Source organism: Rhipicephalus microplus, chromosome 2 (genome assembly GCF_043290135.1).
Source record: "Rhipicephalus microplus isolate Deutch F79 chromosome 2, USDA_Rmic, whole genome shotgun sequence".
NCBI classification, from domain to species: domain Eukaryota; kingdom Metazoa; phylum Arthropoda; class Arachnida; order Ixodida; family Ixodidae; genus Rhipicephalus; species Rhipicephalus microplus.
Genome location: NC_134701.1, coordinates 182,965,443 through 182,990,823, shown reverse-complemented (window position 1 = coordinate 182,990,823; position 25,381 = coordinate 182,965,443). Strand labels below are relative to the sequence as shown.

Genomic DNA, 25,381 nt, shown 5'->3' with positions numbered 1-25,381 from the left:
CAGCGACCAGATGAAGTGGCTTCTGATTGTCGTCGTCAAGTATGTAGTCCGTGTCAGCGAGGTGAACGACGCGTTGTCCACAACAAATCGCCGCGGAAGCAGATGATAGAAAATCCAACCCTAAAATTAGTTGGTGAGAGCAGCGGGACAGGACAGCAAACTGGACACGATGGCGGATGCCGCCGATGAAAACACGCACAGTACAAAACACGGAAGGGTGAATGCCGTTCCCCTGGGCAGCAACTAACGTGGGGCCATCATAAGGCGTCATTACTTTCCTTAAATGTTCACACAAGTCATCACGTATCACAGACAATGTCGCACCTGTGTCCACAAAAGCATCGACTCGCACTCCTTCCACTTCCACAGAAACCATGTTACACGGGCCTGATGGAGGAATTTCAGTTCTATAACGATTGATAATTCCGAATGCAGTTTTTCCTCCACAAACTGCATCACTTAGTTTTCCGAATAAATATCAGAGGGGAATGAGGCGGGCCGAAGTGGAGAAGTGGAACGGCGGAAGGGCGAAGGCGAGCGGCGTCTCGTGTTTCGGCTGTTTCGTGGTGCAGTCGATGCAGGAGGAGATGGAGACCGGTGCGGGGTAGAAGAATAACGCCGACCTTGATAAGATGCCCCGGTGTACAAATCCCGTTCACGCACGTCGTTCCGACGCTCATCTTGCTGGCACTTTCAGCAGAAACGAGATATGTGGCCGTGATAGCCACAGTAGCAGCATACAGGGCGAAACGAGCGCCACGGTGGGAAATATAAGGCATTCGGGGCACCTGGAGATAGCGCGGTCAGGTGGGCCGAAGGGTCAGGGGGCACGGAATGGTGGTTCACCGGGGGAGCGGCAGCAACTGACGCGTAGAATGGACGTGGCAATGTCGCGTGGGCGTCACTGGGAGGCACGGCAGCAATTTGAGGGTACGTGGATATAAGGTAAGAAGGAGATGGCTGTACGGGCGCAGAGCCAGTCAGTTATGTAAGTTCCTCCCTGATGATGTCACGTAAGGGCATTCCCGAAGGCTGTGTAGGTCGCGGTGTAGGAGGTGTGGAGCCCATGGACCGCAATTCTTCGCGTATAATGTCCTGGATGAGGTCACGCAGATGGCCATCTGACGTGGAGTGGTGGTCGCCAATGTCCGGTTGAAGGCGAACGGAGTCCAGCGCATCAAGCCGCTTGCATGTCGTCACGACATCAGCGATGGTAGCTGGGTTTCACACAGCGAGGGCATTAAAGGCAACAGGCCCCATGCCTTTCATTATATGGCGCACTGTGTCCGATTCCGGCATGGATTGATTGACACGCCGGCAAAGTGCGAGGACATCCTCGATGTATGAAGTGCACGATTCACCGGGATGTTGTCGGCGAGTATCGAGTGTCCTCTTCGCGACGGCGGATCGAATGTCTGGTGTCCCAAAGACGTGTCGCAGCTGCTGCTGGAAGGTAGCTTAGTCGGGTAAGCCAACGACGTGGTTGAAAGACCATGTCTTCGCGACTCCGATCAGATAAAAAGGGACGTAACGCAGTTTGGCGGCCTCGTCCCACCTATTAGCGGCACTTACGCGGTCGTAGTCATCAAGTCAGTCTTCCACGTGTTCTCCCCGAAGGCCAGCGAAGAGCGGGGGTTCCCACTGATGTCGATGTATGTAAGTAGGAGGGACAACTTGCGGCGGTGCGTGGTTGATGACATCAGTGCCGGCAGGCTCGGTCAGGGACATGCTGCCTGACTGCGGGCGCAAGTGGCGGCCTGAACGAAGCTCCAGGGGGTAAAGTGGGCTGCGGGAGGTCAGAGGACCGAAAGTCCACCTCCACTACGTACGAAGTCTTGGTAGTCTTGGCTGCGTCAGCGTTTATTTGAGGAAAGACCTCGCAAAACGAACGGGCAGAGCCAGTACACAGACGATGACGATGATGATGACCCAGAGTGGCAATGAGGACAAAAAGACAAGCTGATGATGGTGATTGTGTTCATGCAGGGATGATGACGATGAAAGTAACAAATGCCCACAATATATATATATATATATATATATATATATATATATATATATATATATATATATATATTGTAACGCGGACTGAAAGAGCGAGGAAGAAGAAGAGATCGGACGCGCTTGAGCGATGGTGATTCGGCAGTGACGGTAGAGCGCTGACATTTTTCATTGTAAATAAACCCATCACATCCGTAACAGCTTTGGTGGAGCGGTGCTGGGTAACTTGCCATCCTGGACCCCGCAGCAGAAGTTCTTCGAAGAAGCAGACGCTTAGCTGGCCTACCTCCGGACAACATCAGCATGAACGACGACACAGCAATCCCATCGACGTCCTACGCTGCTGCATCCACCAGTGCCACCGACACAGCACAAGGTGGCCGTCGACCTCGACAACCAGACTACTGGGCACCTGAGCCACGAATTTTCTCAGGTAAAACTGACGAAGACGTGGACGCTTGACTAAAACACTTCGAGAGAGTGAGCCGCTACTACGAATGGGGCGCACCGGCGAAGCTCGTGAACGTAGTATTCTTCCTTGCCGGGACAGCCTTGCTTTGGTTTGAGAACCATGAACATGTCCTCCCCACTTGGGATATATTTGTTAAGGAACTGAAGGCCTGCTTTGGGGACACGAGTTCCATGAAAAAGAAAGCTGAGCAAACGCTGTCACGTAGGGCTCAGTTGCCCGGCGAGACGTGCACAACCTACATTGAAGAAGTGTTGAAGCTTTGCGGAATTGTCAACGCAAATATGTCTGACGAAGACAAAGTCGGTCATTTGTTGAAAGGCATCGCCGAGGACGTGTACAATTTTTTGATAACAAAAGAAAACTTGAACACTCCTTCGATTTTCAGGCAGCAATGTCGCGCATTCGAGGCGTTGAAGACCCGAAGAATTTTACCCAAGTTCGGGCGCTTGGACAATGTTCCCACTGTCGCAAGTATGGACGTCGCCACCTGCGAAGACATTTCCTACCTCGTACGTCGGGTAGTTCGAGAAGAGCTCGTACGACTTTAAGCAGGTGACGTTCACCACCAATGCTCGTTCGCTACGTGCCCCGAACCACCTCCCTACTGGATGCGAGAGCGTCACGTCGAAAACCGACCACGCACAGAAACTGCAGATTTTACCCCGCGGCTTCCGTTTTCCCCGACGGGTCGTGGCCACCACCGGATGTCATCATCTCGACGTGCCGCTGCGGACCCCCGACCGTCGTCAACCAGGCCTCTACCAGAAGTTTACTATGCTTCATCACAAAATGTTCCTGCGGAGCACGACCCGTTTCCGCGTACTTCTGCCACCTCTGCTCCGGCTAACGTAAGTCGACAAGTCCCCGTTTGCGACACATGTGGTCTCCCAGGGCATATTTCGCGCTTCTGTCCCAGACGGCCGCCTGCACCGCCACGTTTTTCGACGTATCCGGCTCGTATGTACGAAACGCCTGTGCCGCCACGTTTTTCGACGCACCCGCCTCGTATGCACGAAACCTGGACCTCTCACTCGGCCGACCACCGTCCCCGACAGCAATGGCCTAACGAACTTCGCAGCGAGTCCCCTGCCTCCGAGAGAAGCCTGGCGCCGCCTCCGACACGGTCCCGCCGGTCGCCGTCTCCGCGTCGTCGGTCACCTTCCCCGCATCAGCTGGGAAACTAACTGGTGCGACCGATGGAGGTGCGGTCGCGGGACGGTCAGTTTCGCCAATTCCTCCTTCTGCTGTGATGTTGATGAACAAAGTGCGTGTGTGTATAGACGGTGTAGATACTCTTGCTCTTGTAGACACTGGTGCTGCTGTTTCGGTTATGAGCCTTCGTTTCAAACATCGTTTCTTGGGTCACAAAGTTATGTTCGCGTGGAATCGTAAAGAAACTTTTCGTGGAGTTGGAGGCGAAACGTTATGCACTGTTGGTATTTGTTCAGTTGTACTCACGATTGGTGGACAAAATTTCCGAGTTGAATTCACCGTACTGGCTCGCGCAACTCATGACATCATTTTAGGGATAGACCTCCTTCATGAATGCGGCGCTACGCTTGACTGTGGAACTGGAGAGATTCTTCTACAAAGTACGTTGCCCGCTGCAATAGTTGACGATTTTCCGACTCTGCCCATCGATGCTCTTTCGTTGTCTGAAGATGTGACGATCCCTGGTCGGACAGCAGTGTTTGTACCCGTGTGCTCTTCTCATGTCCGCTCAGGACCCTGCACTGGACTTGTGGAGCCTGATCATGCAAACGCCATTAAGAAGAATGTGCTGGTCACACGGTCTGTCCTTACAGCCATCGACGGACATGCTTGCTTGTGGGCACTCAACGCAGCCTCAGAGCCTGTTGTTGTACCAGACGGATTCAAACTGGGTACGTTCGAGGAGCAGGCCACAATTGACGTGAGAATGGTCTCAGAGTCTCCAGCTATCAGTCAGACTGCGCCCAACTACTCAGCCGAGATTAAACGTATGATCAACAAGTCGTTGCCTTCTTCCGAGCAGAATGTCCTTGAGGAGGTACTTACACGCTACGCGGGAGTCTTTGATTTCGCTCAAAACAGGCGTTGTTCCATGTTGCCCGAATCCCGTATGCACCACCGCATCAACACGGGAGATGCTACACCGATACGCCAGAAACCCTATCGCGTATCCCCGTCAGAGAGGCAAGTGATCGCCGATCAGGTCAACGACATGCTGCAGAAAGACGTTATTCAAAAGTCAAGCAGTCCCTGGGCAGCTCCTGTTATATTGGTAAAAAAGAAAGACAACTCTTGGCGATTCTGTGTAGACTACCGCCGTCTCAACGCCGTCACAAAGAAAGACGTGTATCCGCTACCACGCATCGACGATGCTGTTGATTGTCTGCACTCGGCCGCATACTTTTCGTCTGTCGACCTAAGGTCTGGATACTGGCAAATACCAATGCATCCGTCTGACAAAAAGAAGACTGCTTTTGTCACGCCTGATGGATTATTTGAATTCAACGTTATGCCGTTTGGCTTATGCAATGCCCCAGCTACCTTCGAGCGATTCATGGACTCCATCCTTCGCGGTCTCAAATGGGAGATATGTATGTGTTATCTCGATGATGTAATTATTTTTGGCAAGACATTCCACGAACACAACCATCGGCTTAGCGTTGTTATAGACTGCGTCAAACAAGCTGGTCTCGTTTTAAACGCAAAGAAGTGTCATTTTGATGAGCGTCAAGCCCTTGTGCTTGGATATCTACTTGACAAGGACGGTATACGACCAGACCCGCACAAAATCAGTGCTGTTCGAGACTTCAAGCAACCGACGTCTTTGAAGGATCTCCGTAGCTTCGTGGGCCTGTGTTCTTATTTTCGTCGGTTTATCAAAGACTTCGCCCAGCTTGCTCATCCCCTGACAGAGTTGCTCCGCAAAAACACTCCATTTCGATGGACCATTGAGTGTGAGGCTGCTTTCGAGCAGCTGAAATATTTGGTTACTTCCGGGCCCCTCTTGCGCCATTTCGACCCGGAGGCACTCACGGAACTGCATACAGATGCTAGTGGTATCGGAGTTCGTGCCGTGCTAGTTCAATATCACGATAGCCGGCAGCACGTCGTGGCGTATGCAAGTCGTACTTTGACTAAGGCGGAGAGGAATTATACGGTCACCGAACTGGAATGTCTTGCAGTTGTTTTCGCCGTCCAAAAGTTCAGACCTTATTTGTACCGCCGGCAGTTCAAGATCGTCACATATCATCATTCGCTTTGTTGGCTTGTCGGACTACGTGACCCAGCTGGTCGGTTGGCTCGCTGGGCCTTACGGCTTCAAGAATATAATTATTCTGTGACCTACAAGAGCGGTCGATGTCACGCAGATGCCGACTGCTTATCTCGTCTTCCATCTCCAACTGTGGATGCTGATGATGATGATTTTGACAACTACCTGGCCGCAATCTCATCCAACTTTCCAAATTTGGATGTCTTTCGTCACGAACAACAGCGTGACCCTTCGCTGAAACCAATGATTGATGTGGCTTGTAGCTCTAAACGCGCCACGCCATTCGTGATTCATGACGCCCTACTATATCGCAAGAATTACTCCAGCCATGGTTCCACACTACTACTCGTCGTGCCAGAATGCCTGCGTCTTGCGGTATTCCAAGCTGTGCACGATGACATCACGTCTGGGCACCTTGGATTTGCCCGAACGCTTCACCGTATCCGACAACGTTTTTACTGGCCTCGACTCTGGAAGACCACCAAGCACTACGTCGCAAGTTGTGATGTCTGCCAACGCCACAAACAACCTACCACACCATCGGCCGGCCCACTGCAGCCGGTTAAGCCACCGACATCACCATTCAAAAAAGTCGGCATAGATTTACTGGGCCCTTTCCCCAAGTCTACCACCGGCCGCCGCTGGATTATTGTGCGCGTAGATTACCTGACGCGGTATACTGAAATGATGGCGGTTGCTTCAGCCACATCATCTGATGTGTCATGGTTTCTTCTACACTCGATCATACTTCGTCACGGGGCCCCTCGTGTGGTGATAAGTGATCGCGGCCGACAGTTTACCGCTGACGTTGTCGAAGAGTTGCTACGGCTTTGTGGGTGTCAGTATCGCCATTCCACGCCATACCACCCTCAGACCAACGGCCTCACTGAGCGCACCAATCGTACCATCATCAACATGCTTTCAATGTACGTCGCAGCGGATCACAAGAACTGGGATGCCGTATTACCATTTGTTACATACGCCTTTAATACCGCGAAACACGAAGTCACAGGTTATACGCCTTTCTTTCTTCTCTATGCTCGTCATCCGCAAAGTTTCCTTGACACCATACTTCCATTTTCGACGAACGAAAACGCCAGTGTCGCGCAGACTTTGTGTCGCACCGAAGAAGCTCGTCGACTTGCTCGGCTCCGAACTCTTTCCGCCCACGCTCGCGCGAAAGACCGTTACGACGCAAAACACCCGCCCGTGACTTTCGCTACAGGTGATTTGGTCTGGCTGTGGACGCCTGTTCGAAAAAAGGGACTTTGCCAGAAGTTTCAAAATAAGTACTCAGGACCGTTTGTCATTACTCAGTGCTTAAGTGACATCACTTACGCTGTCGCGAGAGTGACAGCTCAGAACCGGCGTTCGCGCAAGACGCAAATTGTGCACATTGCCCGATTGAAGCCCTACAACACCGATCGATTCTACTCGCTCGGTGAGCTTCGTCTGGCCCGGAGGGAAATGTAACGCGGACTGAAAGAGCGAGGAAGAAGAAGAGATCGGACGCGCTCGAGCGATGGTGATTCGGCAGTGACGGTAGAGCGCTGACATTTTTCATTGTAAATAAACCCATCACATCCGTAACAATATATATTGTCACAGAACGAGCGCTAAAAATGGGCGCGCCGCCAAATTGTCGCGATGAAACGCCGGAGTGGCGCCGCGAGGTCAAAAGAAAAAGAAAACAAACATCTAAAGGCTCCCCGGGGCGCGCGCTCTCCCCTCGGAAGCGTGGCTTCGCCGACGAACCTCCTCACCGCACATCAGCGGCCGAGATAGCCCGCGAAAGTTCCAGAAGGAAATAGGCGTGGTCATACCGAGTTGAGTCATCGGTCGGGGACGGCCCTCGTACAGACTCGCCCTCTTCCCAGCCTTCGCTGCGTATCGCGCCGACGAAATGACGAGAACCGTCTGGAATGTCGCGCGCTAGGTATTTAACCGAGCAGCCGAGATGAGAGATCAGGAGGAGACGGAAGTTAGCGCCAGAGCGCGTGGGGATTCCGCCGTGTAGTCGGCGAAGGTTTTGTCGGTAGCGACAAAGCAGGAGATGAAGAGGATTTCCACCTGAGGGGTGACGACTCGAACTACAAGCAAGAGAGTGTGTTTACCGCTATCGAGCGAAGACGCGTGGCGACAGCTGCGTGTGTGAAGCCGACGTGTTCGGGCGAAGACGTTGAAGCTTGGAGAGTGGCCAATTGAAGACGCGAGGTTTCCTGGAAGAGAAACTTCGAGGGCGCGGAACGACAACAACGCTGGACTTTGAGTGAGTGATTCTCGGAAGAGTATCATTCAGACTTTTGTTCCAAGAACTTTGGACTGGATAGGTTGTCTATCTCTTTAGTCTTTAAGTGTCTTGGACGCTCAATGCATGCGACTGCTTTGTAGAGCGTATCGTTGTCTGTGTCCGTGGTTTTGAGTGTGGCTGATTGTACTGTGTAGTACGTTGTTTGATTGGTGACGTATTGTATGCAACTATTGTGGAGTGAGCATAATTGTGTATTGTTTTTCCGATCTGCCATTATTGAGAATATAATTTTGTTGGTTTATCAACTCTCGGCTCTGACTTGTTCTTTGGACCACAGCCGGCGTCCGCTGGCGCGCCAAAAAGGACCACTTCTAAATTGTCCACGCTTTCGTGGTGCGGTTCGGGGGACCGATACTTCGGCCCTTGGAATTAGCCCGGCGATCACCTCCCTAATTAACGGGACCTGGGTGACAATTAATCTGGCGTCCGCGACACAGGACCTTTTGGTGCACAGTGTGTCCAAGGTAGTGAGAAAGAGCCTCGAGTGTTGATAGTGCTATCGGAACGATTTTGTGTGTTGTGCAGTGTTCTCGTTAACGAGTGCAGGGGAGTGTTCCGATAGACTGATTTAGGCAGATACTTTTTGCACGCGGCAAGGTTTTACTTGCGAGTTGCGAGACACCATGGATGGTGATCTCGAAAAGTTAGGCGCTCTTGGTGAGAAGATGGGTCTTTCTGGCGCCGAACTACGGAAATGGGTAAGCCAGAAGGAGAAAGAGGGGGTGGAGAGAGAGAGGTTGGCAGCTGAGAGAGCCAAGGAAGAAAAAGCAGCTGAGTTGGAACGAGAGAGGTTGGCAGCTGAGAGGGCGAAGGATGAAAGAGAGCAACAATTGAAGTTGGAGCTGGATAGAGAAAAGCTGGCCGCCGAAAGGGCGAGAGAAGAAAGAGAAGCGAAGGAGCGACAGCTGAAGGAAGAAAGAGAGCAACAATTGAAGTTGGAGATAGAGAGAGAAAGACTGGCAGCTGAGAGGGCGAAAGAAGAAAGAGAAGCGGAGATGGCTGAAAGGGAACGGCAGTGGCAGCACGAGAAGGAACTCGATTGGCTCCGTTTGCAACAGCGAAGCGAAACTCCCGTCCAGGCTAGAGTTGAAAGCAGCGAACGGGAAGATCACGGCTTCCGCTTGAACCCAAGCAAGCTGCTCGTAGCGTTTGATGAAAGGAAGGACGACCTTGACGCGTACCTTCACCGATTTGAGACGATTGCGAAGAGCCAGAATTGGCCGGAACATCAATGGGCAACTGCTTTGAGTACTTGCTTGAGTGGTGAAGCGCTCAGTGTGTACGGTAGGCTGACGCCGACCGATGCAGCCAACTATGCAAAGGTGAAAGCTGCTTTGCTGAAGCGATTTAGGTTTACTGTAGAAGGATTCCGGGACAGATTTCGGACAGGAAAGCCAGCTGATGGTGAGACGGCTACGCAGTATGCCGCCCGACTTTGCCATTATTTCGACAGATGGATTGAACTTTCCGGGACAGCGCAGTAGTACGATGAACTTAGAGAGCTCCTAATTAGAGAACAATTTCTTACTAGTTGCCACCCAAGCCTGTCGCTGTATTTGAAAGAGAGGAAGGCTGAGTCACTTGAAGGAATGCTTGAATTGGCTGATCAATTCTTGGAAGCGCAAGGTGGAACTAATTTGGCCAAAGTCAAGAAGGATTGTCCCGATGATTCGAAGAAATAGGCTCCCGAAGAAAAGAAGCGTGCACAAGAGAGCATTCCGCGATGTTTTTTGTGCAACCGAGTGGGTCATTGCGCGCAAAATTGTCGAACGATCTTTACGAGCCCTACGTCAGTAAAATGTTTCAAGTGTGGTCAGACTGGGCACAAAGCAGACGCTTGTCGGAACGGAGTGAGTCAAACTCACCAGGTATCCTGTGTGCAAGTGGCACCGAAATCTGATAATAATGCCGTCACCGATGGATTCGTAGAGTTGAAGAATGGGGAGAAAATTCCTATTGTGGGTGCTGTAATGTCAAAACAGCCAACCGGTGTTACGAAGGGTATGCCAACGCTGCCTGGAAAGGTTGCAGGCAAGAAGATTACGGTTCTAAGAGACACCGGTAGCTCCACGGTTATCGTGCGGAGAAATTTGGTACGGGAAAGTGAGTTGACAGGCAGAACGAAACCAGTTTGCCCAATTGACCGTACAGTCCGGATGCTTCCCGAAGCAGAAATTGAGGTTGAAACCCCGTACTTCAGCGGGAAGCTTACTGCTTTATGTATGACGACCCCCCTGTACGACCTTGTCATCGGAAACATCGACGGGGCGCGAGGACCGAATGATCCGGAATGTTTGGGAGAAGACCCGAAGATAGAGCCCTCGCCAACCCAGCGGCCACGGCATACAGGGGAGGAGCATCCCGTGACGGATCTCACTAGAGCCCAAGGGGAAGCCGCGGCGCAAGAGACAGTGAGTGAGAAGTTGATCGTGTTGAATGAGTTCCCGGGCCGAGCAACTGGACTTACGTCGGCACGAACTCAACCGACCGACAGTGTAAAGGAGACGGAGTCGGCCAGCCAGGCCAAATGCCGTGACATGAACGAGCTGGTAAATAAACAGACAGGACCCGTTGAACGTCATGACCCGTTAGCAGGGTCGGAAGTGAAAACGATGGCTGAGACGCCGCCTCAGATACCGTCGTTGGAAAAGGCTCGCCGAAAAAGAACAAGGAAAAACAAGAAGAGATCGAGCGAGCACCACAAGAAAGGACGCAAGCGCAGCTCGGAATACACAGGATAGGTGCTGAGGTCGAATCAGAATGTGTTTGGCAGTGCTGAGTGCCATATGTTGTGTTAATGTTGTGTTATCCTGTGTCACAAGTGTCGAAGTGTCTGTGCTGTGATGTGATGTATAGTGTTGTATAATTGTGGTAATGAGTGAACTTTGTACGTTTGTATTGTTTGGAATGTGTGATGAAGCGTTGTAGTCATGTACCTGTGGCTATATTTCAAGTGTTGTGGAATTGAATTACAATGTACAATTGTATTGAGTGAACTATTGCGAATGTGACGTGTCATGAGCGACGGACTATGTTACAGTCTTTGAGTGTGTGGGGACTGTTCGCGCTCGTTTGTGTGGTTCTGAATATTATGAGATAATATTCTTAAAGTGGGGGGCAGTGTCACAGAACGAGCGCTAAAAATGGGCGCGCCGCCAAATTGTCGCGACGAAACGCCGGAGTGGCGCCGCGAGGTCAAAAGAAAAAGAAAACAAACATCTAAAGGCTCCCCGGGGCGCGCGCTCTCCCCTCGGAAGCGTGGCTTCGCAACACCGACTAAATTCCAAGGCCGAATGGCTGCCGCAGTGACAGCGGAGGGTGGAGGCCCAGTTACGTCGCGAACGCTGCTGAAAGCCGGTGTTTCGTTCGCGTTTTAGGAGAACAAACGCTCCCGCTCTCGCAGCTGCTGCGGCTTGATTGGGCCGAATAAAAGATGTGGAAAAAAAAGTCTTACTGAGCATGCTCAGTTGGGTAACTGGGCCTCCAACCTCTGACGTCACTGCGGCAGCCTTTCGGCCTTGGAATTTAGTCGGTGTTGGGCTTCGCCGACGAACCTCCTCACCCCACATCGGCGGCCGAGATAGCCCGCGAAAGTTCCAGAAGGAAATAGGCGTGGTCATACCGAGTTGAGTCATCGGTCGGGGACGGCCCTCGTACAGCCTCGCCCTCTTCCCAGCCTTCGCTGCGTATCGCGCCGACGAAATGACGAGAACCGTCTGGAATGTCGCGCGCAAGGTATTTAACCGAGCAGCCGAGATGAGAGATCAGGAGGAGACGGAAGTTAGCGCCAGAGCGCGTAGGGATTCCGCCGTGTAGTCGGCGAAGGTTTTGTCGGTAGCGACAAAGCAGGAGATGAAGAGGATTTCCACCTGAGGGGTGACGACTCGAACTACAAGCAAGAGAGTGTGTTTACCGCTATCGAGCGAAGACGCGTGGTGACAGCTGCGTGTGTGAAGCCGACGTGTTCGGGCGAAGACGTTGAAGCTTGGAGAGTGGCCAATTGAAGACGCGAGGTTTCCTGGAAGAGAAACTTCGAGGGCGCGGAACGACAACAACGCTGGACTTTGAGTGAGTGATTCTCGGAAGAGTATCATTCAGACTTTTGTTCCAAGAACTTTGGACTGGATAGGTTGTCTATCTCTTTAGTCTTTAAGTGTCTTGGATGCTCAATGCATGCGACTGCATTGTAGAGCGTATCGTTGTCTGTGTCCGTGGTTTTGAGTGTGGCTGATTGTACTGTGTAGTACGTTGTTTGATTGGTGACGTATTGTATGCAACTATTGTGGAGTGAGCATAATTGTGTATTGTTTTTCCGATCTGCCATTATTGAGAATATAATTTTGTTGGTTTATCAACTCTCGGCTCTGACTTGTTCTTTGGACCACAGCCGGCGTCCGCTGGCGCGCCAAAAAGGACCACTTCTAAATTGTCCACGCTTTCGTGGTGCGGTTCGGGGGACCGATACTTCGGCCCTTGGAATTAGCCCGGCGATCGCCTCCCTAATTAACGGGACCTGTGTGACATATATATATATATATATATATATATATATATATATATATATATATATATATATATATATTCTAGAGACCACATTCAATACTCGGTATCATGTGTTATGTGTTATAGAGGAGCATCAGATAAGGCTGCCTATTTGATAAAAGACATAGTGGTGAAAAATACGTAGAGATATGATGCGTTCGCAGTACTAGATGAGATTCAGTGGGTCATTCAAAAATCTAGGGGCCTTAATTAGGGACATGCAGCGGCTTCTTACAGCGGCCAGTTAAAAAAACTAAAAAGCAATACAAAAAAAGAACTGATGAAAATAGTAGATTTACGTGGCCTGTGCACTTTGTGGCACGCACTATTTTGAAATCCTATCATAAACTTTTTTCTTATTACTTATTGTACCCTTATAGCTATAGGCATTACACAGGGCGTTAGTTAAGTGAACGAAAAATAGCAAACCATCATTAACGTAGATTAGGAAGAACAGCATGCGAAAAAGCAAATCTTTTAGTAAGGCAGAATGAACAAAACCTAATGAGTAGTTAAGAACAGTAAAAAGAAGTTCGATGCATCTCACACCTTGTGAGAATCTCTTTCATGCGAAGCAGTCAACCCAGCCAGAAGTCGTATATCAGCATTATTGGATTTGAGTGCCAGGCGTTACGTGGCGGAACGACGTGTTTCGTAAGTGTACCAAATGGGCGCACATCATCCACTTTTCAGGCACACCGACTACACTGCAATTTGAAGGTTGATTATAGTAGTACGTAACGTCAGCCCTCACGTTAGAGCACATGCGCCATTGTTATTACGACGCAGTTCACATTACCGTCCGATGATGTGAATAATCTACGTAACTATTGTTAGTGCTTTCATCAGCGCTTACGTAATCACTTGAATATACCTTTCTGAATTTTGGACCTACAATGTACTGTTTATTAGACTTCGATAAAATTGGAACTAATACTGGAAACGCAATTTATGTTAAGCCGAAATGACGCCTACATTATATATATCCATAAGTAATGTCTTCATTGTTTCTGATAAATTTAGATAGCCAGCAATGCAAGCACAATTGAGGTTGCAGCGAAATTACACGTGCAATTTTTTTTAGTTTACAAAACAATAAGATTGGGTAGCTCTGTGATAGAATACTTTGCTGCCACGCAGAATGCTTCGGAATTCATTCCTGATTAGATTGTGTTTTGTATTCTTTGCATTCACCGGGTCAACGCTGCTCAGGTAATTTTTGCAACCCTACAGTTTAAATATCCATTGCTTAATCTGGCCTATCTTAGGCAGACATACTCAATCACCAGTGGTGCATACCTTTAGAACCTGGCCCTTGCTAACGCATGTGTACCCCTATCATCTGGAGAAAAAGGGTTGACGACGTACGCGACAGGATTTTATAGTTATTCAAGTCATTTAACCAAGCACTCTTACTCTCTCGCGTAATTTCAGTCTGCATCATACTGTGAAGACGATCACGAGAGCACCCTGGCGTAGCTAGATGGAGAGGCATGTAAATAATATGCTTAAACTGCCCCTACTAATATTGACAAAATTTTAACTTTCCGAAACCACGATATAATTATGAGTGACGCCACAATGGAGCACTTCACGAATTTTGACTACATGGTGTTTGTTCTTTGACGTGCAACTGAATTTATGTACAGGAGCCTCGGATATTGTCGCGTCCTTGGAAAGCTCAACTCTCGTAGCAGGGGTTCGATCCCCTGACCTCCGAGTTAGCAGTGTAGTGCTGTAACCACTATACCACCTGGTTGGGTCCAAGTGTCTTTGCTTCGCTAAGAAAGTTTTCTCATTTCTTACGTGCCTCTGCAGATCCTACGACCTTGGTGGCTTTAAACGCGCAGATTCTTTTGCCCAGGAACACCTTACTTTAATGGCTTAAGAGACACAAACTTGGAGGCTACTTAAGGCCTCAAACTTAAGCTTCGTCGTCAAGAATAGAATGTGATGACGTATTATGGACCCATGCATGGTCATTGCCTTCTATTTTCGGAGCTCTTCACTAAGGCGTCTCTCATAATCATATGGTAGTTTTGGGACGTTAAACGCCAAATATCAAGTCATCATCACTGCCCTCTCAATTGCTAACCCACACGGCACTTATCGATGGACGCCTTAGCCATGCCGCAGGAAAAGGAACGTTTGCACTCGTATATCTCTGAGCTTTTCACACTGTTCCTGAACGCATGCACCAACTACAGTTGAAAACTTCTTTTAAAGGCGAAGCTCCTTAAAAAGCGGCACCCATACGTCCCTCGTCGTAGTTGTAGTGCGTAACCAGTCTTACGTTTTGACCTGCAGGGTGGTGTCGGTGGGAGATTTCTCCTGTGCGTTGTTGAACAATGAAAATTCGCAGTGTGTACGTTAACTAAAAGCCGGATCCTCCTGTCTCTCATTCCCCACTAGCAGCCATTGGCATGTACACTGAGCCCTATCTGACAAGACAGGGTTGCTATGTTATACTCGCTGGGCGTAACCTCCTTGGTTTCAGAAAGGTTTAGCGAGCGTTGGGCCGCAGTGCCATGAATACAGTGAACTAGTATATACTATGAACTCGAGGTGGTTAAAGGTGGGAAGTAGACCCGAAGCGCAAGCCGTAAGAAAGTGGGCGTGTGGCACCTCTCGTTTAGTCCTTGGAATGCCCGCTGGATGACGGCGCTTCTATATGCGGAATATATAATGAAAAAATGCGAGATGGTGATACTTGGAGTGTTGACAAGATGGACGAACGGACACAAAGACAGATGCATGGACGGACGCACGGGTGGCTGCAGGAACGGATGGACGTATGGACGAACGCAGGGACGGACGCATGGATGGGCGTGCGGACCCACGAGCAGACGCACGCACGGACGGGCGGATGAACGCACGAACGGTCACACAGACAGATGCATGGACGGACGGAAGCAAGAATGAATCGACAGACGGATGCTTCGCCCCCTTCTCCATCATTCCCCCCGTGGATATGCTGTCATTTTTTTACGCAAGGATTTTTCCTATCGTGAACTGGCGAAGTATGAACTGCGCGTCAGTAAGTTGCCACGCGCACCTGCGCAGCTACACACGTCGTAATACGTGGGCGAATTTTAATTACCAAATTGTTAAGGAATTCACATATTCTGACCTTTCGTGCGCTTCTGCAACCACACCAAGTCTTGAGCAGACTCCTTTCATTACGGGAGATATTTGAGTGATGTTTTTCGAAGTAGCTTGAAGCAGTGGCATGATTCTGTGGCACAACGTCCGCTCGACGCACGAAAGCGCTTTGTTCCGTGGTCACTCAATTTGAAGCTTTTTAATATTGTTATTGTTATTATTATTCTTTATTTACATTATTTCGTATTTTCACTGAGGGACAGTCAAAAATTCGTTTAAGAGATCTACAACCACCCATGGTCGAACATTTGAACTGCAATGGTTAACAATCCGTAAAATGTGCTTGGCTAGTGATTTTTCTTTTTAGAGCAGTTTAAGGCACTAACGCAGCGCTGTGCCAGAGCACCAGCTGGCGACGCATATGATTTGGCTTTGACTGCCACTTGAACTAGAGCTTTTTCATATTAATTTATTTGACTCCATCTCCACTTTTTAACAGCAGCAAATGCTGAATTTCGGCTTCCGACGAACGACTCTGGTTAACCTCCCGGCCTTCTCTTTTCTGTCTATCTCTCTCTATCGCTCTTATAAAAGAGCTCTGTCATTCTATCGCGTTAACGCCCTCGTCAATACCCGCCGTAGTGGTCAAGTGGCTAAGTTACTCGGCTGTACACTGGCAGGTCGCGGCATCAAATTCGGGCCGCGGCGGCCGTATTTTTAGATGGAGGCGAAAGTGTGGCACGTGTGCTTAGATTTAGGTGTGCGTTCAAGAACCCCAGGCAGTTGAAGTTTCCCGAGCCTTCCTGTACAGCGTCTCTCATATTGATATGGTAGCTTTCGAATGTTAAGCTCCAACAGTTAATAATAACAACCTTGTAAAACAATGCATGAAGTTTCTACCATTAGGTTGCTTTCGATTTATTGCTCGTTTCATATTGATATAACTGAAGATGGTTGGAGAGAATAAAAACTCCGGTTTCTTTTTTTAGCAATCATCGCTGTGCTTCGGTAGATGTCGGCGAATGTTTAATAAATATAATATCTGGGGTTTTTCATGCCAAAACATAGTATGATAAGGAGACACGTCCAAAGGGAAGCCTCCGAAAATTTTATTCATTAGGTGCTCTAACGTGTACAGATATCACAGAGTAAGCAGGCCTCTAGCACTTAACCTCTACTCAAATCCAACTGCCGTAATTGGGATTGAACCAGCAACCTCTCGATTGGCAGCCGAACGTGTGTGCACTTTTGATGCACAAAATAATATCATTCACACTGATGCCCTCATGGCAGCGAATAATGGTCACTCACCAGTGATCAAGACCTGTATCTCGTTCTTCTCCTCGGCTCCTGCTCCGTTGCTAACAACACACACGTAGGTGGCGCTGTCTTGGACCGACGCCCGCCTGAACACGAGAGTGCCGCCGACCAGCACGATTCCTGGCTCGCTGAGGGGCAGCAGCGGTCGTAGTCGGGCACCGTACTGGCGGTACCAGCGATACGAAGGCTGTGGGTGGCCCTGGGCTTCGCACGGCACGAAAAGCGCTGATCCTTGCGGCCCTTCTACCTGTCGGCTCCAGTGGATCACCTTGGCAGGAATGCTGGAGTGTGGCTCTGCCGAAAAAAAAAAGGGGGGGAGTCAAGGGAGAACTCACACAGTCCGACGCGAAAAAAAAGGTTGCCATTCGAAGCGTGTGTAGAACCGTACATCAGAAATCTGGAACAATAGGTTTTGTAGTGATGGTTTTATCTGAACTAGCAATTCAGTGGTCTGACGTAAGGCATTATCATTTATAATATGGCAACATTACTAATCTTTACTAATCGTACACTGCGCTAAAGAAAGCTAAACGGAAGAATATGAATACTGCTGCAAATGTCACCTACAACTACTTCGAAAAGAAATTCTTGAGCGGAGTAAAATCAATGCATTCATTTGTTTAATGTGTCTCCCGCTCGAATATGTATAGCGTCACCAAGCAGTAGAAGATAAGTCATCCGAGACCATAGCGGGACTCTCTGTGAGCCAGACAAGGGTCAAAACGAACGCAACGATTAATAGACAGGCTCCACTTTGAGCCAGTTTGACAATCGTCATTACTCCTTCCGGAGAATGTATGTCAGTAGACATTTTCTTGTTAGATTATTGGTAGAGGTGACTGGTTCATCCGTCTGCATTTCCTCGGAAACGGCGTACGCATAACTTATGAATGGCTCCTGTCGTGGCATTGTGCCCCTACCCCAGCCTGACTTGAGACACTGTGTGTAGAAGAAATGGAAGAACACACGTAGACGTTTTCGTATTTTACTGCTTATACGTTTACCACGATACTGACAAGGTGGCTGGATGATCTGATTCTTATTCTCGCTGCTATTCGCCTACATTCTCGTTTGAGAGCGTAGATACTTGCTCTAGTATTTAGCTCTAACACTTTAGCTCTAATACGAACAGCGGGAGACAAGCACACCATGCTTGAAATGCCTTTTTATAGTGAACGCCTGCTCGTACCAGTTATCACAAGTTTTCCAGCCGTGATGCTGCTAACCACTGCACCGGTGAGAGTGTCTTTGGTCTGGCACTGGAACGAGTGGTGGCTGTCTTCAGGTCCTGCACGCCGAACGTGCAGCTCACCCGACGTGAAGGCTACGTACTTCGAATTCTCATCTGCACCAGCAAACACACGCAAGAAAGAGAAGCACAGTTTGAACAAACGTGGACGCCCACGTTCCCAATAATTTCTGCAACAAAGACAGAAATGAATCACGAGTCATCATGCGTGTCGTTAACGTGTAGGAGCCTCATAAAAAGTTTAGTTCGCCCTACAGGAAACTAAATAGCCATTTATTCTTGCCATGAACGCAACATACGTGGGCAATAATTATAATGAGGCTGGCTGCCTCACTCTGACTGTTAGCCTGATATAAAATTGATTCTGAGGCATTCCCGCTTTTTTCTCCAAAACTATAGAGCCAACCTTTTTTTTTTGATCCAGAGCAATTACAGAAATGGACTCTTGTGCGTCTTCATTGAAGCGAGCCAGAAGTTGCGACAGCTAACTGAAATTGATGTGCAGAAAAGCGCAGTTTCAGCTGATTTCTTCAGCACCCAAATAATTAGAGAATTCTTTTTATCTGTCGTCATTTGTAAGGTGCCAAGAGAATTTCGGCTTTTCGTGTTTTTATTTATGAAGACTCATAAGAGTACTTGGTAGACTCTAAATTTTCTACACTTTACAACCAATTATACATTATGGTCCATATTTTGTAGAAGTAAGAAGAAAAGCTGCTCCAAAGCTTAGCCTATAAGTATCATTGGGCAAAGCTCAGATTCCTGCGCAAGATCTGTGAACATTATCGGCACCATTATTTACCTAGTCAAATTACGTGGTCTCAATATCATCCTAACTTACAAACTTTATGCTTATACCATAACTATTAACTCCGTTTTTCCTTTATATGTTTTTTGGTCATTTATTTTTGGTTATGAAACCACGCTGACACTTACTGATCTCCGAAAAAAAGTCGTTTGATGAGAGCATTTGTACGCACAGGTATAATTATGGAGGAAATATGCTCCAGAACTATAGAAACTCAATATCAACAGCACTTGATATTGATTTCAGCATTGGTGCCTGCTTCTCGAACCAGTAAGCCTGAAAGCAGGAGCCAGACTTGTCATTACAGCGATGCTTTTAGGTGAGATGACTGATCAAGAAGTGACAGATTGACCAAATTGTGCAACGGCATTGAGTTGTGGTACATTCACAGAAGTGCTACACCAAAAAAAAAAACCTTTAGGTATTCGTTCGCATTAAATTTTTTTTTGTTTTCTGCACATTTACCACGTTATTGATATATTTGATGCCGGTAATTAGATATACATAGTCATAGTTTATAAGCTGAAATATATTACAAAGACTTAAATATTCACCTCCTAACTGCAAAACTTACCTGGTAAGAACTGAAGCTTCAGTCTAAAGGTCTCAGTATTACGTATTAGCACAACATACACGATAAGAAAAATGTACAAAAAGACCAGACCTAAAGGGCCCCTTCCGCCTTTACTCATAACATCGCTTTTCTTTATCATATATGTGCTGTTAATTCTTTCTTAAAAAATTCATACAGATAATTACCAGGCATGCTCCGCTAAACACAACACACGACAACATTTGCAACGACAAAATAACCTTGTGCGCAAATATTTGATCGGAGAGCCGAATAATTGCATCAGTATTGAAAGTAAATTTCTACTGTTCAATAGTATAACGTAAGTTTTCGCTTCTAGATTGATACTAGTCTGTCGTAAGCAACTCTCGTTTACCTGGGATGGCTTGCACAGAAATGATGAAGCCGTCGCTGCGAACCCACGACGTTACGACGACGTATTCTTTGACGTAGTTCGGGACGTGACACCGAAGCACGCCGGTGTTCATGCGGATTACGAAGTCGTCGTAAACACGAATTTCATATTGCTGCTGCACCACTGCAAAAAGAAAGAAAAGAAAAACACTACCGTTAGATAAGGCAGGTCATTTTTATGCGGCAACATAGCCGTTTATAGTATGTCTGATTTTTACACTAAAAACAAATTATTACGTTATTTACTTGAGTGATGGAGCATACTGCAGGTAGGGCATTAATAGGAAGGAATCAATTTGTTGATCTATGTAGTGATCCACGATTTCTGTGTGGTTGTTTATATATCCACAGTTCATTGTGTAGTGCGAATTACTCTTATGTACAGTAAGATATATGAACAAAATGCGGAGACAGATAAAGCACCAGCACTTGAGTACGCATAAAAGGAAAGAGGGAGAGTCAGAACCAAGAAAATACTGTTTAATGAATGCTGATGGTGTTTGTCTTGCCATACGCTTAGCAAGTCATTCTAGATATTGATAAGATGAGATAGATTATTTATACATCACACGCAACTAGGATGCATGCCGAAAGGCATTGAATATGAACCGTGTAGTACGGCGCCAGTAGTGTGCAGCACGCAACTCTGACGGCGCACCGCGAGTTCCAGAAAGATTTGCGTTTTAGTGTTAAAGATGGAAATACATAGGTTCCAGTTTCATGCTATTTTTATCGTGATTCACACAGGCGAAGCTATATATTTGAAGTAATGACAAAATACTATGAATTGTTTATGTGGTAGTGCGCAAGATAGCAACAATAAATGTGCCACCACACACAAGAAAGCTTATCCGAGAGCGGTAACGCATTGTGTGCAAAACAAATGTTTATTTTGTGTTGTGAACGGACGCCTTTTAAAAAATATGGACATGAAGCACTACTCATTTACGAACTTAGTTACGATTTCAAAACGCTTAGGCGTACAATTATTTATTGATACTAAAACAAAAAGCTAACACTATAAATACACCTCAAAAGTCTTTCTTTTAAAACAGAGCTTAAGCTCTCCGAAGAAGATATAAAAGAACTTGCTATAAAAAAAAGAGTGAATCAGAAATGATGAACAATCCTGCGTGCTTTAGTCTTAAGTGCGCTAAGCTAACTCTATAAACGTGGCCTGTTTAAAAGCTAGATTCTCAACAGATCGCTGTAAATATTCAATCACGGGTTAGAAGCGGACGTCTGTGCCATAAAGGGGAGTCGGGTCGTCACAACGGCTAAAGGCAAGGCTAACGTGCTAAGAAGATGTTGCCATAACATCTGAAGCTGAAAGTGCTGAGTCATAAAAGCTCAACATCGCAAAGCTACAAAAGGTAATTACGGAGGTGACAAGAGAAAGATATCAATATGCTGTTATCATTATCGCAACGGCGTGATCAGCAATTTCTGTAGTCATTTACATCCTTTCCGTTCTTACCCTTTTCACCACCGCTTGACGTAAATTGATATAGGAGGTGTGTTTTCCACGGGGGTTAATGAAAAAGAGTTCCAGCCTACAGTGCAATTACTTCGAGCACGCTAGAACAGCGACACACAACAGAGGGTCATGGAGGGAGCAGGCGTGTTGTGCCGGCCATTTTTCAATCGAACAACCTTATTACACCAGCCTTTTGGCTATAGGTGTTGGTCTCGGCCCCCGGGGGCTTCCCGAAATGCGATCCAACTATAGCCGGGAGCGAGGCGTGCTCTGAATCCCGAAAATAGTGATACGTTTGCGCTGCGAGAAGGCTTGAGCGCGTCACACGTAGACGACGCGCCTTCAATTATATTGTCACTCTGGGATGAAAGAGGCCGCGGAATTATTTTTCTCCGAGACAGCATTCGCGCAAGACGAGCTATTTTATGCACCGCATATGAATGAGAAAACTAATGAAAACTCTCAAACGTAGATGACAACCAGATAAATATGAATTGAGCTGATGTACCAATAGAAGTACGCAAATAAATAAGAAACAGCTTGATATTTACGCGTGTGTAGTCAAACAGAACATTGTCTCGTATGGTTGGAACCTGTCGAAAACACTTTTGAAATGTTGTACTCACACAACAGGCAAATATAAACAAAAAAGATGTAGTAAATGTTGATGTATCTGCTATCACAAAAAATATCTCCTCATTTATAAAGTATTTCATAAAGTAAATGCATAAACATGTATTATTTCCAGTGCTTGAAAATGGTTATACCAAGTTTGTCGAGTGGTAGCTCAGTTTAGCTTACTTTGGAAAAAGAAGAGGTGAGTTTAACTTTACATCAAGCGTGGGCTTAGGCGAAAACCAACCTCTGCGCTCACGAACTGAGGAATCAACACACCTCCACTCTTTATTAGAAGTAAGTCTAAGGCGCCGATGCACGTCGTGCCTGCCTACTTGCAGCCAAGCTTGGAGCGCGCTTTTTGTTTTCTCTGCGGCTATAATGTTTCGCTTAACGCGACTGAGGTAAAATGAAGCGTGTGATCAACGGGCTGAAACGCAGCATAAACACCAGCGCGGACGCTTCAATCACTTCTCTATCAATATGTGAATATTCTCTATCAATATGTCTCTATCAATATCAATATTCTCTATCAATATGTGAATGATATCCCGCAGAGATTACACAACTCAAGAATGCTGGTTTCACCTCGGATGAGCACTAAGGCCACGTTTGCGGAACAAGGCTTTTCGTGAGCGTACATCTTGTGAAATGTACCTATCGCTCCAAATTCTAAGAGGAGCTTTGTTTTTACTTGCAATCACCAATACTAATATTTATGCAATGGGGATAAATAGAGACATAGACTGACACTAATTGCATCTGTAAAGAGAGAGAAAAAATGGAGGTTAACTGGAAGATAAATGCTCAGTGGGTAACCCTGCACTGGAGAAAGAAACACCTGGGGGAAAATAAAAAAAAGAGTAAATATTAAGGACAAACAAAAGCAGGGGAAAATTGGTCACGTAAATACTTACCCCTTGGTATAAAAACATATGAGTGTCATGGTCATTCAGTGAGAACCTCCACAAGGGGCATTCATCGCGTGCTTATGAGCTCAACAGCTTGCCGTAAACAACGAATTTACACCAGACCAGTAGACTTCAAAGAAACAATGCGGACAATCTCTCCGAAAGGAACCCTGATGGGATGCAAAGGAGCAGCGGTGCGCACGGTGCTGACCCAGTTGAAACGGGCGTCGATGCGGGTGCTGGAAGAATGGCTTGAAGTGAAATTCGATATAGCGTTTACTCGAGTAAACGTTTGTTAGAAACATAAAAACACGGCAAGTGGGTTGGGTTTCGTGTAGATTTTATCGCACATAAACGAGCCGAAAGCTTGCTTCCACTGGATGTGTGGTCGAACGTTGCGGGCGTTGGAGAGGGTGAAGTGAGCGAGTAGTATATTGCGAGTGGATCAAGGAGCCGGCAGCTGCGGGCGAAGCGGCGAGCGTGCTGCGGGTGAGGGAGAGAATCATGTCAGCGCGCACCTGCGAGGAAAGCGTGCGAGGGGAGCACGATGTGAACCAACGCCGACTAAATTTCAAGGCCGAAAGGCTGTCGCAGTGACGTCAGAGGTTGGGGGCCCAGTTGCCAGACTGAGCATGCTCGGTAAGACTTTTTTTCCACATCTTTTATTCGGCCCAATCAAGCCGCAGCAGCTGCGAGAGCGGGAGCGTTGGTTCTCCTAAAACGTGAACGAAACCCAGGCTTTCCGCCGCGTTCGCGGCGTAACTGGGCCCCCACCCTCTGACGTCACTGCGGCAGCCTTTCGGCCTTGAAATTTTGTCGGCGTTGTGTGAACCCGCCATTGCGGCATGACCTACTTGGCACCGCTTCAACACCTGCGGCGAGGCGAGTGCGTTGCGGTGCGTTCGTATAGGGACGCACATACCTATGGTGTTACGCACGTGAACCAAAAAGATGCTTTACTTCGAAAAGCGGGTAGTCTTACCACACCGCCCAATGCGCAGGAATGGGAGAATTGCAAACCACCGCTCCACACGTCCTTTGCTGTACAATAGTATCACTAGTTTGCCATTCTTCGCTCTTCCGCTTTACCAGGTCACGCTTCCTCGCTCACCTTGGTGACATGTTCTTGCAGCTGCGACTACGCCACGTAATTTTTTACATTTGTTAATAATTTACTCGCTTAAGTACAGGTCCTGAATAAAACTTGCAAAAGAACAGAACGCTGGACATAACTTAGAAAAACCTTGCAGAGCTACAGGACGAGATTGGTGCCTACCAGCATTGCTGTGAGCGAGTGGTTCGACCTGAAGAAAGCGGCGCTACTTTTTCTTACGGGCAAATCACTCACTGCTTCCACTGTGACTGCAGAAGTGGCAGCCGGCAGTTAAAGTTCTCATTCGCGCGCAGCTGAAGCAAGCGAACGAGAAGGTCGGGAAGGCAACGAGGACACGTGTGCCCAGTTAACGCTTTTGAGTTTCGGAACAGCCACCATGATACTATTTGCCCCGCGTTCCGGTCGTCTTCAAGATTTTCACTGCGATTGTACATGTGTTAGCACTCATTTAGGTTATGCGTGAAAGCCAGCCTCATTTAAGGCTGCATTATGTAGAACAGTGATGATGAATGACGGCAAGTAGGAAGGTACGTACGGCGGTAGGAATGCACGAGCTTTTTGGGGCAGTCATCGTGAACTTATCTGTTGCAACAGTGCTTACTCTACATATTTGTGTCTCGTTGTTGAGTACGCCAATATCATTCAAGGCTTGCGCACGCTTAGGAACCGTTCGGGGTGACGTAACTGAAATACGGTGCAATCAGTGAAGAGGCGCTACGGCAAGAACACTTTGAAATGTGGCATGCTTGTAAGTTATTGCTAGTCTTGCAAAAGCTTGCACATATATTTGCGCTTTATATAAAAGTGAAGGCACCTTTACTTTATTTATGTCATTGATTCTAGGAACCCGCGCTTTGAGGTGAATGTTGTCGAAAGGCCTTTTCAGATCACAGCATTATTCACAAGATTCATCTCGAAACTGCCTGGGGGGCTACCATAACGGATGTGGCGAATCGAGAAACACTTCCTGCTGAAAAATAAAACATCTCGTAACAAAAATGGTGAAGCTACAAAACTTAAAACGAAACAGAAAACGGAACAATGGGAAGGTGGACCTTAGCAAGTTAAAGCCGTTCAATTTTATCACAAAGTAAAATGACACATGGTTTATGGGAACCATGAGATGGTAAACCACAATGCGTTAGGCATCCTAAGCCTAGTTTTACTTGTCTTTCGTTGTGCCCATTTAGGAGGCAGTTGTCAGCTTGCTCT

General features: G+C 47.6%; 1 protein-coding gene across 1 annotated transcript in view; it reads right to left on the bottom strand.

The window, feature by feature from the left end:
• LOC142792857 (cell adhesion molecule Dscam1-like) overlaps window positions 1-20,166 on the bottom strand; it is a 59,575-nt gene extending 39,409 nt beyond the window's left edge. Inside the window, exons 1-3 of the mRNA XM_075885689.1 lie at window positions 20,015-20,166; window positions 18,200-18,355; window positions 17,002-17,304 (exon numbers count right to left, since the gene is read on the bottom strand). Of these exons, the coding sequence (XP_075741804.1) occupies window positions 17,002-17,304; window positions 18,200-18,355; window positions 20,015-20,126 (571 nt within the window). The 5' untranslated portion in view covers window positions 20,127-20,166. The remainder of the gene's footprint in view (window positions 1-17,001; window positions 17,305-18,199; window positions 18,356-20,014) is intronic.
• Window positions 20,167-25,381: the final 5,215 nt, after the last annotated feature.